This window comes from Mus pahari, chromosome 19 (assembly GCF_900095145.1).
Source record: "Mus pahari chromosome 19, PAHARI_EIJ_v1.1, whole genome shotgun sequence".
Lineage (NCBI taxonomy): Eukaryota > Metazoa > Chordata > Mammalia > Rodentia > Muridae > Mus > Mus pahari.
In genome coordinates this window covers 257499-275977 of record NC_034608.1, presented here as the reverse complement: position 1 = coordinate 275977, position 18479 = coordinate 257499, and the positions used below count along the sequence as shown (strand labels likewise).

Genomic DNA, 18479 nt, shown 5'->3' with positions numbered 1-18479 from the left:
CCTGGAACTCACTTGGTAGACCAGGCTGGCCTCGAACTCAGAAATCCGCCTGCCTCTGCCTCCCGAGTGCTGGGATTAAAGGCCTGCGACACCAGGCCCGGCTTCATTTACACTTCAAATGCTATCCCAAAAGTCCCCTATACCCTCCCGCTGAAAGTTTCTTTATGTAGGTAGCCCTGGCTGTCCTGGAACTCACCCTGTACTCCAGGCTGGCCATGAACTCAGAGATCCACTTGCCTCTGCTGGGATTAAAGGTATCCACCACCATGCCAGCTCTACCTCAGCTCCTGAATGCTAGGGTTACAGATGTGCATCACCATACCTGGCTCCAAAACTTATTTTCAAGTGGTAAAGAAATAAATGTAATTGGTAACCAAAGCTACTCAGCAGGCAGTGGCAGGAAGGTTTGCCTGAACTACAAAAGGGGTTCACACCTGGGCAGTACAGGACAAAAAGTAGCTGGGATGTAGTTCAGTGATACAGCATTTGCTTGGCACATGGGAGATCCTGGGTTCAATCCCCAGTGCTGTGAGGGGGGAAGGGGGTGTGCAGTGTGTGTGTGTGTGTGTGTGTGTGTGTGTGTGTGTGTGTGTGTGTGTGTGTTTGTAAAGGAGGGGAGCTGGAGAGATGACACAGCTGTGAAGTGCACTTGCTGCCCTTCCAGAGGACTCAAGTCAGACAACGCACAGCCACCTGGAACTCCAGTTTCAAGGGATTTGACGCCTTCTTCTGGCCTCGATTGGTACTGCACCCATATGTTCTTGTGTGCAGAATTGAGTGTGTGGGAAAGGAGAAAGAATTGAGAAGTATCTAAAAGCCAGATGATTCAAATAGGTGGAGGAAATTATGCCTTATCTCTCATTTTACCCAGTCTGCCTTAATTCATTAATTAGTTAATTAATGTTGTGAGTTGGGGGGTGGAGGCACACCACGGAGTATGAGGGTAGAACATGCAGGAGTCGGTGCTCTCCTTCCAGCATGTCGTCCCAGGGATAGAAGCCAGGTCTTCAGGCTGGCAGCAACCATGTTCACTTGCTGAGCTGTCTCGCTGGCCCTTAGTTTGTTTTCACCGTGGCACTCACAACTACCTAAGCGACTGAGGCCTCTGCGTGATGCTTTCTATTGTACACTGCTCATTGCTGTCTCACGAGGCGGCCATATGAGCTCCATAGTGCTGAGAATGAGTTCGGCACCTTTTCTATTGCATTTCTAGGATGTAGCACGGTCTTCAGCACATATAAGACAGTAGTCTGGGAGCTGGTGAGATGGCTCAGCGGGTAAGAGCACTGACTGCTCTTCTGAAGGTCCTGAGTTCAAATCCCAGCAACTACATGATGGCTCACAACCACCTATAATGAGATCTGATGTCCTCTTCTGGTGCATCTGAAGTCAACTACAGTGTACTTGTGTATAGTAATAAATAAGTCTTTGGGCTGGAGGGAGCAGGGACTGAGAGACTGGAGCGGGGCCGACTGGAAGCAGCAGAGGTCCTAAAAATTCAATTCCGAACAACCACATGAAGGCTCACAACCAGCTGTACAGCTACAGCATACTCACATACATAAAATAAATAAATCTTTAAAAGAAAAAGACACCTTTAATCCCAGCACTTGGGAGGCAGAGGCCGGTGGATTTCTGAGTTCGAGGCCAGTCTGGTCTACAAAGTGAGTTCCAGGACAGCCAGGGCTATACAGAGAAACTCTGTCTTGAAAAAAAAAAAAAGAAAGAAAAGACAGTAGTCTGAAACTTCCGGAGGATTCTACTAGCTCCTCTAGTCTCCCTGCTACCGTGTAGCAATGGAGATTGAATCTAGGGGCTTCCGAATACTACCAGGTGCTCTGCCACTGAGCCATACCCCCTAGGCCCCACTGTGGGATTCAAGGCAGGTGCTCTAATATTAAGTCGCCCTCACTAGGGGATTCTAGGATGGGCTCTACTGCTAAATCATGCCCCCAGGCATTCTAGACAAGAAGCACTCTACAGATGAGCTATCTCCTTAACCTTTTGTTGTTGTTTTTGTTTTGAGGGGTTTTGTTTTTTGTTTTTTGGTTTTTTTTTTCTGTTTTTTAGAGACAGGATTTCTCTGTGTAGCCCTGGCTGTCCTGGAGCTCACTCTATAGTCCAGGCTGGCCTTGAACTCAGAAATCCACCTGCCTCTGCCTCCCAAGCGCTGGGATTAAAGGTGTGCACCGGGCTGGTGAGATGGCTCAGTGGGTAAGAGCACCGACTGTTCTTCCAAAGGTCCTGAGTTCAAATCCCAGCAACCACATGGTGGCTCACAACCATCCCTAACGAGGTCTGATGCCCTCTTCTGGAGTGTCTGAAGACAACTACAGTGTACTTACGTATAATTAATAAATAAATCTTAAAAAAAAAAAAAAGGCATGCACCATCACTGCCAGGCCTCTCCTTAACCTTTTTTAAAAATTTACTTTATTAATTATTTATATATCAGAGTCTGTGTGAATGTGTGTACAAATGGACACAGAGTTTCCATCCAGAAGAGACCATCAACCCCCTAGAGTTGGAGTTACAGGCTGCTGTGAGTTATCAAACATAGGTGCTTGGAATCAAACGCTATTCTCTTTTCTGGGAGTACCAGAGCTGTCATCCATCCATTCCCCCCTCTTCAACATGTCCTTCCTACTAAAAACTTACACGGGCTATTCAGACACACGTGGAAGCACATTTGACAAGTCCCCAGGTGGGCTGGGGGGGGCGGGCTCTGTGGTTAAACTGTTTGCCCTGCACGAGTCCATGAGGACTCGAGCTTGGAAGCCCAGAACTGAGTAAATGCCTGGTGGATGTGGTGGTCTGCCTGTAATTTCAGTCTGAGAAGTGGAAACGGAATCTTAGGACAGGCTGTCCAGTGACACTAATCATATCCGTGAGCTCTGGGTTTGACTGAGACATTCTGCCTCAAAGAATCAGATGGAAAGGTGACCAAGAATGATTCTGGACATGAGCCTATGCCTCCACATGCATGCACACGCCTGAACTTGCACCTCAACCACATGTACTCATGAGGGGGTGGGGGGAGGAAGGGAAAATGAAAAGAAAAGGTGCATGTCCTTTGGAGTTTATGTTCTAAAAGAATTGGGTAGGAAAATAATAAAATGAGACTCATGATAAGGAGTATGAACAATATGTATGTGAGGAAGAGTGTGCCTCAGTTGGTAAACTGCTGGACCAGCATGAACCAGCTCCGGGTTCGATGCTTAGCACCATATGCACCAAACATGGTGGTCCATGCCTGTAATCTTGGTACTGAAGATGTTGAGGCAGACGGATCGGGAGTTCAGTGTCATGTTTGGTTACATATGGTTATATAGTGAGTTCCAGGTCAGCCTGGGTTAAAGGACGTGCCCTGCAAGCATGAGAACCTGAGTTCGATTCCTTTGCATGTACATTAAATTTAACCATGGCTGCTATGCCTGTAACCTCAACATCAGGTCATGAGACAGGCAGATCCATCCTGAGAGCTCATAGACCATTCAGTAAAGGCCAAAAGCCACATTTCTAAGTCAGTTAGAGAACCTGTCTGAGGATATAACACAGAGCTGGGTTCAGTGGCACACGCCTTTAATCTCATACTCGGGAAACAGAGATGGAGGACCTCTGAGTTTGAGGCCACCCTAGTCTTCACAGTGGGTTCCTGGATAGCTAAGGCTACACAGAGAAAACCTGTTAAAAAAGAAAGAAAGAGAGAGAGAGAGAGAGACGGGAGGCAGAGGCAGGTGGATTTCTGAGTTCGAGGCCAGCCTGGTCTACAGAGTGAGTTCCAGGACAGCCAGGGCTACACAGAGAAACCCTGTCTCAAAAAAACCAAAAAAGAGAAAAGAAAGAAAGAAAGAAGGAAAGAAAGAAAGAAAGAAAGAAAGAAAGAAAGAAAGAAAGAAAGAAAGAAAGAAAGAAAGATCACAGGAAGCAACAGTGAAAACTAGTCCACATCTTGCTCCAGCCTCTGCATGTGCAAACCCACACTCACATGAGTAAAACACACACACACATGTACACATACATATACACGTTATACACACATATATATATACACATATACACACACATGGATACACATACACACAAACTCACACATGCATGCATACATGTATACACATGCATACAAGTACACATGCATACAGACATGTACACATACATACACACATTATACACATGTATATACACATATATACACAAACACACACATGCATACACATACACACAAACACACATATATCATGTATACACATGCATACATGCATACAAGTACACATACATACAAACACACATACATATGCACACACATGTACACACACACACACACACAGTAGTAGAACATTAGAAATGGTTGCCAGTGGAGGGTGACTCCTTTTGCTCGCTTGTTATTTGCCATCCTGCCTTCTTCACTGGTTGATTGGTTGGTTTGTTTCTTTACATTTATTTATGTAGTGTTGTGTGCATGCAGAGGTCAGAGGACAGCCCGTGAATCTGTTCTTCCCATCTACCACATAGGTCCTGGGAACCAAACTCAGGCTATCAGTCTTGGTGGCAAGCACTTTTACCCACTTAGTCATCTGCAGACCTCATTTTCCTTCTTTTTGTGTGGGGGTGGGGTGAGGAGTCCTCACCATGTAGCCCAGTTTTGCCCAGGCTGGTCTCAAACTCAAAGCAACCTCCCTACCTCCCAACCACAAGGATTACTGGAGTAAACAATAAAGTCCAGCCAGAAGAGGCAACTTTGAAGAGACCCCTGCAGGGAGGAATAATGAAGTGTAGAGGTCCTGTGGTGAAACTGAGACCTGCATTCCCAAGATCGAAGGCATTGAATTAGGGGCAGCTGAAAGCCACAGGCAACGTGGGGAGTGTTAGTGGGTCACAGATCTGAGCACCAGCTAGATTCTAAAAGACCTCATAGGCCCGGATGAGCGACGTGGGTGTCTTCTGACACATTGGAAATGCACCGGACGAATGCAGGGAATCTTGTGACAAGCTGTGGATGACTGTGAGGCTGTCCTGCCACGGTGTCTGGGCGATCATGGTGGATTTAGCCTCACAGGACCTGCTATACTGGACACTGATGAGTGAATGTTAAAGCAGACGCGGGGCTGGGGGTGTTGCTTGGTTGGTAGAGTGTTTGCCTAGAGTGACTCTAGATTCAGTTCTCTGCAGAACATAAAGCAGGTACAATATCGTAAGCTGTAGTCCCAGTGCCCTGGGAGACAGAGGATGGAAAGACGCCGGAAGATCAGAACAGGAAGGTCACTCTCAGCTACACAGAAGAACAAGGTCATCCCAGAGTAGGTTTGGGGAATGTTTTTGTTTTGAAATCAAATGTACAGACTGTGCTTCGGAACTGGTGTGAATACAGGGTGTGTGTACGTCTACTGTGACCTGCAAAAGGAAAATCTAGGTAAGCCTCACTGTGGTGGCACACAAGGCTTTGATTCCAGTACTGAGTTAGTTCAGTTGGATGGATAGCTTGAGTTCAAGGCCAGCCTGTCTCAGGACTGCCAGGGTTACATAAAGAAACCCTGTCTCAAATAAAGAGAAAAGAGAAGCTATGCCACCCTGGCCTCCTCCCCCAGCTCCCAATAGTCAGTCACTGGGTTCTATTGATTCCCTTCTTGTCAATATCCTTCTCTCTCACAGCTGGGAGACATCTCCAGCCCAGGCTAGACCTAACCTGCTGTTGCCTGGACCACTGCAGATGCAGTCCAGTTTCAGCCTTGTGATGTCAACTTGACGGACTCTTACGGTCACCTTGGGAGACAAAACTTCTGGGTATATGAACAAGGGAGTTTCTAGTGTGTAAACTGGGGCAGGAAACGTCACCCCAAATAAGGGTGGCATCATCTCATGGGTTTGGATCCTGAATAAAAAAAAAAAGAGAAGCAATTTGAGCACAGCGTTCGTGGCTCCTTGCTTCTGATTCCTGACGCGATGTGATTAGCGGCCTCGTGTTCTTGCCACCAGGTTAGACTGCATCCTAGATCCGGGAGCTGAACCGAGGCTGCTTTTATTAGGTCCTGTGTCTCAGCAATGAAAACAACAAACAAAAACTAATCAAGTCTCTTGCCCTCCAGTTTATTCTCCAAACCCTCGAGGGATGTTTGACAAGGGGTATCCCAGCTACTCCTCTCGTTTCTGCTCCAACCGCCAACACCACGCTCTCCAGTTTTTGAGTGCTGATGTCATCAATGGTAAACTCTGAAGTGACTCCGGTCTTTCACCGGGAACACGGCACTTAGACCACATCACTCTACTCTTAAGCTCTAAGGTATTGATATGATGCATGGAGTTCTGTTCAGTTTGATTTTGAGATAGGGTCTCGTGTAGCCCAGGCTGGTCTTGAATTCACTATGTAGCCAAGGATGGCTCTGAACATCCGATTCTCCTACTCTGACCACCGCCTGACTACTGGGATGACACAAATTTGATGGCTGTGAGACAAGGTCTCACTATGTAGACCTGGGTGTCTGGAACTCTTTATGTAGATTAGTCAGGCCTCAAACTCATAGAGATCTGCCTATCTTTACCTCCTGTTTACTGTACTAAGGTTATATGCCACCGTGCCCAGTGGTTTTAATGTTCATTCAAAACAGGATCTTGCTGTGTAGTCTGGGCAGACTGGTCTCAAACTCTCAGTCTTCCTGCCTTGGCCTCCAGAGGGCTGAGCATCCAGACATGTAGGTGTGAGTTTTAGGAGCTGTGATTTTAGTGGGGTGTCACAGTGCTGCAGTGAAAGTGCTTGGTCTGGAATCCCGGACTCACTGCTGAACAACTTCACCTCTGCGTCTGCTTCCACAGGGGCAAGTGATGATACTGGGGCTGGGGAGACAGCTCAGTGGGCAAAAGTAACTGTTGTGCAGGCCAGCTTTGATCCCCGAAACCCCCACAGGTGGAAGGAAAGAACTGACTTCCCAAGGTTTTCTTCTGGCCTCCACAACGATGCCTTTGCACTCCTGACTGCACAGACACCATGCATACAGACATGCTCACAGTAATTATGATGATAATGGTAATAAGAAAAACTTTACATGGAGATAATAATCGTCAAAGAAATGAAATAATGCGATTCACACAGGGCAGACCTGCCCAATCCCAAACAAGTCTGTGATGACACTACCGATACCAACACATTTATGTATTCATCCATTTATTTCTGCTTTGTCCTGCTTCTGTTTTTTGAGATGGAGATTCTTGTAGCCCAAGCTGGCCTTGAACTCACCATATAGACATAAATGGCCTTGAACTTGTGATCTTCCTGCCTCCATCTCCCTAGGGCTGGGATTATAGGTGTGCTTTGTTCATGTGAAGCTGAGGACAAAATCCAGGCCAGGGCTTTTTGTAAGCCAGACAAACAGCCTACCAGTGTGCTATACTATAGCCCTTGCTTATTCGTGTTTTACTACAGCTGAACACTTACTGCTCCAGCCCAAAAAGGTTATGCCCAGGACTAAGATCAGGGTTTGGACAACTGCAACTATTCTTCTGTCTGGTCTTGTGTGGTTTGCAAGCTAAGGATGGGATTCACATTTTTAATTTCTTGGTAGGAAAAAAAGAAAAACAAAAAGAAATATTTTGAGACACGTTATGGTTTGAATGTGAAATGGAGCCCCACAGGCACATATGTGGAATTTTGTTCCCCAGCTGGAAGTGTGATTTTGGAAGCTTTTGAAAACTCTAGGAGGTAAGACTTAGCCTAAAAGTAGATCGAGTAGATCACCTCTGAGGATGTGTCCTTGGTTATAGGGTTTGTCCTGGCTTGGTCCTCACTCACTGCTTTCCAGTAACTTTGTCCAACTCAACACTTGTGGTTTACAGTGGTGGTGTCAGGGGGTGAGACAGATGTGCGTGGAGGGGATGGAGAGATAACTCAGTCACGAGTGTGTACTGCTCTTGCAGTGGACCCAAATTCAGTTCCCAGCACCTGCATCAGGCAGCTCGCAAGCTCCAAGGGATCTGACACCCCCCTCTGCCCTCCTGTGCATGCACCTACACAGATACACAGACATGCAGAATTAAAAATAAAACAAAAAACGCCGGGCATGGTGGCACACGCCTGTAATCCCAGCACTCAGGAGGCAGAGGCAGGCAGATTTCTGAGTTCGAGGCCAGCCTGGTTGCCTGGTCTACAGAGTGAGTTCCAGGACAGCCAGGGCTATACAGAGACACCCTGTCTCGAAAAACAAAACAAAACAAAAATAAATAAATAAAATAAAATAACACTTTTTGAAGAACGAAGAGAGAAGGCCTAGAGAGATGTCTCAGCGGTTAAGAGCACTGACTGTTCTTCCAGAGGTCATGAGTTCAATGCCCAGCAACCACATGGTGGCTCACAACCATCTGTAATGGGATCTGATGCCCTCTTCTGGTGTGTCTGAAGCCAACTACAGTGTACTCACATACATTAAATAAATAAATAAATAAATAAATAAATAAATAAATAAATAAATCTTCAAATAGAATTAAGTTAAAAAAAAAAAAAGGGGGGGGGGGGGGACAAAGAGAGAACGGGGTGAGGTGGGAGGCCTGGAGTCTCCACCAATCATCTCCGCCTTATTCCCTGAGACAGATTCTGTGACTGAACTTGAAGTTCATTATTGAGCTACATCAATGCGCTTGAAGGACCTCCTGTGCTATCTGCTACTATCTACTCAGTGCTTGGGATACAGGCATGCATTGCCATAGCCACCGTTTGTCCTCTTGCTTGTTGGTTTGTTTGTTTGCCTTTAATGTGGTGCTAGAGATCCAAACCCAGATCCTCAATCTTACAAGGCAGCCACTCTTTACCAACTGAGCCACCTCCCTAGCCCCAAACACCGACTTTTGTTGCCTCCATGATTTGCCACCTCGACATGGGCCCACTGCAATGGAGCCAGCCAACACACAGAATGAAATCTCCAAGATTGTGAGCCAAAGTAATAAACTGCTCTTGAGCTGGTGAGATGGCTCAGTGCGTAAGAGCGCTGGCTGCTCTTCCAAAGGTCTTGAGTTCAAATCCCAGCAACCACACAGTGGCTCACAATCATCTGTATAGCTACAGTGTACTCACATACATAAAATGAATAGATAATTTTTTTTAAGGTATTAAAACTGTTCTCTCATATCTCAGAATGAGCTCATCCAGGCAGTAGGGGATCTCTCAAAGATTATATCATGTGGCTCAGCTACTGAAACACACAAGCTTGAAGGCGCATGAGCAAATACCCTGGGATAGGGTGAATAGACTAAAATCTATTCACTCTAAAATGAATTCAAGAAAGAGATTTAGTCTGGGCATGGTGATATATGTCTATAATACCAGCACTACGGAGGCTGAGGTAGATGGATTGCCTTGAGTTTCCGGCCAACACAGAAAGAGCTTGTCTAGCTCATCCCCACGTATCTGTGCTGACTAGTTCTACCTGGGAAGGAAGTCGTTATTTTTACACATTTTAATTAAAATAAATGAAAATTAAATATGTTTATTTGTGTGTGTTTGTAAAGAGATGTGTGCATGTGAGTGCTCGTACCCGTGGAGGCAGGTCCTACAGAGCTGGCGTTAGGGAGGGTTGTGAGCCATCCCAATGTGGGTGTTTGGGAGCCAAACTAAGATCTTCTGGAAGAAGATTTCAGAGCTTTTAAATGCCGAGCCCTCTCCCCACGAGGAAGGGAGTATTAATGACGAATTATCTAGATCAGGTTGCCCTAACCAATCGTCTGGGGATTGGAGGGGTTGTCTTAAATATTAATTGAGGTGGGAAGACCCATCCTGAATGGAAGCATTTCCTGGGATAGGCCCTCAGCTAGTTAAGAGTAAGACACTAGCTGAGAAAGCACGCAGGCAGTGCTTTCGTTCTCTCTGCTTTTGACAGCACATGTGACATGACTGGCTGCTTGGGCTCCTGCCTTGCTTTTCCTGAAATGATCGACTGAAATTATAAACCAAATAAACCCTTTACTCCTCTAAGTTACTATTGGTCAGAATGTTTTGTTTCAGAAATCAGACTAGACACTACACACATCATACCACAACACATGCATACACACACACACACACACACACACACACACACACACGCTCTCAGCCCCAAAGGCATCATTAATCTGCAGCTTGACCTTGGGCAGACAGTTACTGGTTCAATGCTTGCACAGTGGATTTTAGAATCAGAATACACTTGGTTCAAAGCCCAGCTCTGCCATTGACTGGCTGAATCAACCAGTTCCATTCCTGCGGTCTGCAAACAGAGGGACTTTATATACAACATACTGGGCAGATTGAATAAAAGTCCCCATGGGATACACTCTTGCCCCACTTTCTCTCTCTAGGCTACTATTTTTCCATCTCAGAAATGATGAGCCCTTTCTGTTCTGACACTTTTAGATCGTGATATCCAGCGTGTCTTATTTTAGCTCGGTGTCTGGCTCGAATGTTGTGATTTGAGTCTGCACAGAGGCTGTACCCTGCTTTCCTTGAAAAAGGTCTTCTCGGGTTAGGGTGAAGGCTTGGGGAAGGTTTGGCCTCGAGAGAGCTGGGGGAGGAGCAGGGACATCCTTTTGCAACTGCTTCCACAGTGAACTATAAAGACGGACCCTCAGGCAGCCTATGGGAGAGCAGAGTGAAGGAGAAACACCATAGGTTGTGACAGATTATTATATATCTATATATGAAGAGATGGTTCAGTGGATAAGCGTGCTTGGTGTTCAAGCATGAGTACCCAAGTTTGAATTTCCAACATCCATTTACCAAGTAAGCCTTGGTTTAGCCATGTCTGTGACCCAAGCACTGGGGAGTCAGGGCAGAGACAAGCAGATCCATAGACCTCGTTGGAGCCAGTCTAACTGAAATGGTTAGTAGGCAGTAGCACACCCTTTATCAATAATGCAGCATATGACTGAAGGTCATAACATTCTGCTGTGGCTCTACATGTACACGCACAGATGCATAGACCCACATACCTCATATGCATAACACACACATGGGCACACACACATACACACTCCTAGATATCAGTCAATTCTAAGGACCTGACTTGATTTAAGTTAAGTAAAAGTGAATCAATTAGGATTGAATTGAGGATTAAGTCACAGTAAATCAGGGTTAGTAAGACTGGATTGATAGGATGAGGTATATTAGAATTACAGTAAACTGATCTAGAATGAATTGGGTTGGACAGGGCTGGAAGGATAAGACTCCCCAAAGAACTTCACTGTGATCTCCAGACATTGGCGTCATCTGGAAGCAGGTCATGCTGGTGACTTGGGTGTGTGGATCTTTGATCCCTCGCTTTATCAGGTGAGCGCTAACAGCACCCCATAGACTTTTTAGAGGATGCAGTGTGAGATCACACATGCTAAAGATAAAGAGCCTTGCACCTCAGAAGACAGAAGGAGCTGTAGATGAGATCTAAACTCTAGCTAATGGCATGTACTGTGAAGTGCTGAGAATGAAGGGCACTTGAACTACATTTTGAAATGTTTAAAAAAACAGCAGTAAGAGATAGATGGATGATTGAATAGAGAGGTGGACGGACAGGTAGATGGATGGATGAATGGATGGACAGATAGGTAGATGGATGGATGGATGGATGGATGGATGGATGGATGGATGGATAGGTAGGTAGATAGATAGATAGATAGATAGATAGATAGATAGATAGATAGATAGATACATAGATAGATAGATACATAGATAGATAGATAGATAGATAGATAGATAGATAGATAGATAGATAGATGATAGATAGATAGATAGATAGATAGATAGATAGATAGATAGATAGANTAGATAGATAGATAGATAGATAGATAGATAGATAGATAGATAGATAAAGGATTTGGCTATCACTGAAGTGGTACAGTGCTTGCCTAAGTGCACAAGACCCTGGCTTTGATGCCTGGCACCATGTAAGCTGGGTATGACGGCACATGCCTATATCTCTAGTGCTCGGAAAGTGAAGGCAGGAAGCTCAGAAGTTCAAGGTCATCCTCAGCCGACTGCTCACTATAAAAATCTTGTCTGTTTGTTTGGGGGGGGGAGAAATTAAAATAATAAAATAGTGCACCCAAAATAAAGAGCTCTGTAAACTGTTAATTCCTAAAATAACTGTGCTGGTTAAAAATACAACTTCTGGAGGCGAACTAAGTGAGTTTGACTCCCAACTCTGCACTTCACTCTTTTGGCCCTGAGCTCATGACTTCATCCCTCTGAGCCATTGTTTCCATATCTGTAAAATGGGACTATTAATAGTCCTCACCTCATTGGCTTGTTTCAGAACAGAGCCCAGCACCTAATTCAGCACATAGCTATGCCTTAGTCCTCTAAACAACACAATGCACTGGCGCTGTGCCTCCTAGGCCACATATCAAACCAACAACTCAGTGGAAGAAGGCTCATCCCTAGCTTCTGGAAGTCTCTCCCCCTCCTCATCCCCGCCCCGGCAGCCTTGAACTCACCTGATAAAATGAAAAAGATGCCAGAAACGAAAGCAAGGATGGTTCTCTGAGGTCGGATGTGGCCGATGTTGCTGATGACAAAGGCGGTGAACACGAGGAAGAGACTGACCATTGGGAAGGGTGTAGCCGTGCGCACTGTCTCTGGGGGACACGGACAAGGAAAAGCAGATGTGAGGGACAAGTCTCCATTGAGACACCTCTCAATTCCCTTCGCTTCTCTTTAGCTTCTCCCCTTCCCCAGGAACTCCACCCCTTCATCAGCTAGGTCCTCTGCTGACTGGACCCTTAACCAAGCCACACCCTTGATTTGACCACAACCGTCTTCTGGCTCTCAACTTGGCCAAGAGGGTTCTATTTGACATCCCCTTCCTCCTCCTCCTCCTCCCGCCCTTTGTATGATACCCCTTTCCCTACCTAATCAACCCTCTTGCCCACAAACCCTCTTGTTGCCTGTGCCCTGTCCCTGCTCCCCCTCACTCAGAATATTCTCCGTGTTTTCCGTCACCAAGTTGATTTCTGGTTCAAGAAAGTACTCAGAAGCCACACAGCGCCCCTTCTCCCGACCTGGTGGGAAGGAAGATAAGAAAACAAGGACTGAGGAAAAGGCTCCAGGACTGGAGAGGGGCTGTCAGGGGCAGAACAGGACCCAGGATGGAGATGGGAAATCTCACCCAAAATTTACAGTCTGCGCTGCTCTTGGGGCTGGAGAGAAGGGGCTGAGACAGCTGAGCCTGGAAATGCTGGACTGCTGTCTAAGGGGAGGCTGTGGCAGGAGGGTTGCAATTCAAGGCCAGCCGGGTTACATAGTGAGATTAAATCCAGCCTGGACAATTTAATAAATTTGCCTGTCTCAAAATAGGAAGTAAAGAGAGGGCTAGGGATGTAGCTCAGTAGTAGAGCTTGTTGAGCAAGCTTTGGGTTCAAACCCAAGTACTGAAAAAAAAGAGGGGGGCAGCAGAGGGGGGGCAGAGGGGTCGAGGTATGTCATGGTGTGCTCTGGGCATTGGAGGATGAAGGAGGGCGGGGCTGGATGTTAACGTTCCTAACAGGGAGCTAGGCTCTCTTTTCTTGTTTTGTTTTTCTTTTTGCTTTTGTTTTGCTTTTTTTTTTCCCCCAGGACAGGGTTTCTCTGTGTAGCCCTGCCTGTCTGGATCTTACTCTGTAGGCCAGGCTGACCTGGAACTCACAGAGATCCACCTGCCTCTGCCTCCCCAGTGCTGGGATTAAAGGCGTGCAGTGCTGTGAGCTAAAGCCAGGATTTCTAAGAGGAAACAGTCTCGGGGTTCAGCCCACAGGCAGGGAATCACCCTCAAGACACATGAGACACTGTAACTGTCAGAGGAGCCAAGCTCTGAATCTGGAGAGTTAACTGGCTTTGTTTCTTTTCTTTTCTTTTTTGAGACAGACTCTTATATATCTCAGGCTGGCTTCGAACTCCCTACATAGCTAAGGATGACCTTGCTCCTCTTGCCTCCAATCTCCCAGATTCTGTGATTGCAGACATGTACCACATAGCTTATAAAGTTCTAGGATGTGTGCTAAAACACTCTGCCTACTGAGTTACTTATAGCCCTAGTCCTAGAATTCTGATTTTTAAAAATTGTCTCTTTAAAAAAAATTGTATTACTTGTTTTTAGGGAGTACAGGTGTGAGTGTGCAGGGTGCGAGTATGGAAATGAGAGGACCACTTTTGGAAGCAGATTCTCTCCTGCCACCATGTGGGTCTGGGGATGAAACTCAGGTCATCAGGCTTACTGCTAAGCACCCTATCTGCTGGAACACCTCCCTGTCCCTAGGCTGCTAACTTCTAATAGAGTTCTTGAGACAAGGGAAGAAGGTTAGAGATGTGAATTTTGAGTGAGCTTCAATATCTAGGGAATAAAAGGGTAAGCATGAGGGTTTTGTGCTGAAATTTAATGTCCAAAGGAGAAATCAAATCAAATCGACTTCTGGGTTCTTAGAATCCAAGATACATGACTATAGAGACGGACTTTGGGGTGAGTGAGCATAGGCAAGGGGGGGCACCTGCAAAGAAGCAGACTCTCCAGAGGCCAGCGTGCAGCGCCATCTTGACCTCGGTGGTCTGGTTCTGCGGCAAAACGGTCCCCTCCTCCATGTACAGCCAGTAGTCCGTGCTGACCGCGATGCCCACAAGGAGCAGGCCGCAGGCACCAAACACGCTGCTCAGCAGGGTCAGGGCGCGGCTGCTGCAGTGACTCATCCTGAGCGGCGGGGGGCGCCCTGTGGGGCCTGCAGAATCAGAATCCATAGTAGAGAGCGGCCAGAGTCCCCAGACCCGTGCAGGCATCTGGGACAACAGCTCTGGTCAGAGACACAAACTCCAAATCCAGACTCTCAAGTCTGATTCTGTGTAATGAACAGCCATCCCAGCCCTCAAGTCTGAAAAGAGACACTAATTGTTGACTCCAAATCTCCATGCTGGGCTCCCCTAACCAATCTCTGTGCTCTTTCCTTATGGATGCAGATGCTCAACTTGAGACAAGACTTCCAGCCACAGTCTTTATTTAGTCAGACCTGCAGATGATTCTCGACTCAAGCCACGTCTTAGACCAGAAATCCCGAGTATCAGGATTCTGATTAGGTTACAAATTCACAACCCAAGACAAAGTCCCCTAGATCCAACTTCCTATGTTGCTTTGCAAGCCCAATTTTAGAAGCCAGACCTTAGCAGAGTCCTAAGGCTTTGAAGTAAGCCAGTAACTCAGAAACTAGCCTAATCAACACCTTCAAGTTTGAATCTGATAATGCGATGCCCTGATTTAAGGCCTCAGCTGTGAACACCAGACCCCTCCCACAGCATCTGCTACCACATTTTAAGCAGAAGTAGAGTACTAGGCTTAGACACTAAGTGACGGACAACTTGATTCATTTGGAAATTCTATCACATGCTGCCCAGCTTTAACTCCACGCTCTGACCTGGTATATTGAAATGTTTTCCTTAGAACTGTATCTGAATCATATCCAATAATCTCCAAAGTAGGTCGCCACTCAGGGCTCCCTAACCCCATAACCTGGACTCCCACACTCGACTTCAGACCTACTTAAGAATTTGAGCATAGTCTTTCTCCTGAGTTGATACTTTTTGGATGCTTATCTTAACCTTAATGCTCAAGTGATTATTTTTTAAAATCGCCCGTGTGTGTGTGTGTGTGTGTGTGTGTGTGTGTGTGTGTGTGCGCGCACGCGCGCGCGTGCGCGTAGTGTGTTCACATGAGTGTGGGCACACATGTGTGGTGGTCAGAAGACAACCTAGGTGTTGGTCTCCTTCCACCATGCTTGAAATAGGGCCTCTTGTTTACTCCTTCTCATGCCAAGCTAGCTGGTATGCAAACTTGAACTAGAGATTCTCCTATCTCTACCTCCCTCTCACCATAGAAATTCTTCTATTACAGATCCATGCTATCATCCTCACAATGGGTTCTAGGAATCACAATTCAGAGCCTCACACTTCTGTGCCTTAAGCTTTATACTCTAAGCCATCTCCCTAGCTTCAGATCAAACCAGTTGTACAATCTTAGGTCCAAACCTAACCCTACCTTATCCAGGTAGGTCTGTGATCCTGGGGTCCTGGAATCTGTTCCAAGACATTAAGACCCAGAGATCTGAAGCTATGATCTGGATTCAAGACTCTCAAGAGCTTGAGCTGAGCCCCACAAACCCAGCATTCACAACCAGAAAGCTCCAGTAAAACTAATGTCCTTTGTCCAGTAAACAAGAAAACAGTACTCTGAACTGGCTTCCCAGTTAAGAATTCCCCATCTCCATCCTCCAAATTCTGCCAGACTCTGGACTCTGATATCCCATGGTAGAACTTTTCAGTCAGTAATATCTACGTCCTTTCTGTATTCTCCAGGCAAGAAATACCCAGTTGGTTTATATCTGAGACCTCCCAAGTTCTAATTAGGAGCTTAAAAGTTCTAACAAGGGGTAGGTCCTGAAGGGTTCAATTTTGTATGTATGTATGTATGTATATATGTATGAATTTATCATGTTTGTGAGTGTGTGTGTGCACATGTGTGTGTACATGTGTATGGTCTCCATGGCACTCATGTGGAGATACTTTCGAGAGTTGATACTTTCTTCTGACTATGTGGGTCCCAGTGATCTGAGGTCATCGGGCTCAGAAGCAACCACCTTTACCAACCAAGCCATCTCAACAGCATCCAAATTCTTTATCTACAATTCTTACACTACCACACACCTACAAGAAATCTCTCCTTGACACGAAATGCAATAATGTGCCTGGAGGACTCACCTGGGTATCCCCAAAACTATCTCAGCCAGAGTCCTCTATGACCAGAGATATACCCATCCCCTTAAAGAACAAAATCTGTGTAGGTGTGTGTGTCTGCATGTGGGGTATGTTCAAGAGAATGTACCATGAGCCTAGAGGTGATGGTTACATTGGAAGAAGTCAGAGGTGATGGTTACATTGGAAGAAGTCAGAGGTGATGGGGCCTCTGGAGCTAGTGTTAAGAGACAATTGTGAATCACCTGACAGGTGCTGTGAACCGAACTCTAGTCTTCTGGAAGAGCAGCAAGTGTTCTTAACTAAGCTGGAGAGATTCCAGCTCCTACCCACCATCCTTTTCATTATAAAGTTTGAGACACCTCCCCCAAACATTTTCCCAACACGCAATTAAGACATGAGACTCTACATTGCTCCATCAGAATTCTGTGAGCTTTGGGATTCTATCCCATCCCAATAAAGACCACAGAATCAGAGTCACCACTGACCTCCTGGGACTCTTAGCTCCAGAACCCCTCACTTTCAGCCCCAGCCTCGTGGAGGACCCAGATCTAGATTTAACAGAGCTGTCTAGCTTTTCTTCCCATCCCCCTCCAAGTGGCTCTGGGGCTTGACCGCCAGCTGCCTGCTCCGCTTTCAGTACTCAGCTCATACAAGCATTATCTACCCAATCACCGGACTGTCTTGGTCTGAGGAGCTGACCTCAGTCTTCGGGTCTGCTCCTCCTACTAGACTAGCAGTTGGGGAGCTGGACCTTTCCAGTTCCCCTCACTTCTTATATGAATCCCATTCCTTCTCACGTCCAGTTCATCTTCTTTCTACCTGACCCACACAGAGATCTTTATTCTGCATCCATTCCACCTCTGGGACAACCCCACCTCCACCATCACCAGGCCTGGAATCACCTTCTGATTGATCCTATACCCCAGCGTTTCCGCGACCTGGATATCTGAATGGCTTAAGTGCCATTCCTCAAAGCCCGAGTCCAAACTCCATCTCCCTTCAATATCCTTGGAAACCGTAACTCTCCGCTTTATTAAGGACCCTTTCTCAGACTCACAGCTTGCTCTTACCGGCCTGGGCCCTCCTCCTTCGTCGTGACCCGCTTCCTCAAAGACCCGGCCTAGAGTCTACCCTGTGGCGACGGTCTCTTAACTCTCAAACACCACGAGTTTGTTTTCTTACTCTCGGACCCTTGGACCCCAGGTCCTCCGGGATCCACCAGGCCCAAATGTTCCTCTATCCGCCAAAACCTTCCCAAATCCAACATTGAAATCCTCAGGATCCCATACCTGGAGCCCCTCTAACCTCCCCGAGCCCCAATTCCGGCTGAGAGTGGTCTAGCTTGGAGCCCCCTTGCCTCACCGGACCCTCCCCTCGCTCTTACCTCTCTCAGGGCTGGGCGGACGCTCCGGGCCGCGGGCCCCGCAGCCGCATGACCGGCCCCGCGGTTTTCCCCGGCCGCCGCTGCCGCCACCGGGGTCTCCGGTGCCCGCGCCCCCCGCCCCCGCCCCCGAGCCCGGCGTCCCGGCCCCCTCCCGGCCTCCCACCCCCCACCCCCCTCGCCCGCGGCCTCACTCAGCGGACGCAGCCGGGAGCAGGGACCAGCGGCCGCTCATTGGCTAATGCGGAGGAGGGGAGGGGCGGGAAGGGAGGGAGAAGGATGCTGCGAGGGAATGAGATGAGCCTTCAGGATGGGGGGAAGGCAGGGAGGCAGGGAGGGAGAGAGAATAGAAACAGAGGTAGAGAGCCCAAGGAGGAGAGAGAGAGA

At 47.1% G+C, this 18479-nt stretch overlaps 1 protein-coding gene across 1 annotated transcript in view; it reads right to left on the bottom strand.

The window, feature by feature from the left end:
* Positions 1 to 18226, bottom strand: part of Cacng7 (calcium voltage-gated channel auxiliary subunit gamma 7) — a 30970-nt gene extending 12744 nt beyond the window's left edge. The window contains exons 1-4 of the mRNA XM_021219073.2: positions 18096 to 18226; positions 14464 to 14688; positions 12916 to 13002; positions 12439 to 12579 (exon numbers count right to left, since the gene is read on the bottom strand). Of these exons, the coding sequence (XP_021074732.1) occupies positions 12439 to 12579; positions 12916 to 13002; positions 14464 to 14659 (424 nt within the window). The 5' untranslated portion in view covers positions 14660 to 14688; positions 18096 to 18226. The remainder of the gene's footprint in view (positions 1 to 12438; positions 12580 to 12915; positions 13003 to 14463; positions 14689 to 18095) is intronic.
* Positions 18227 to 18479: the final 253 nt, after the last annotated feature.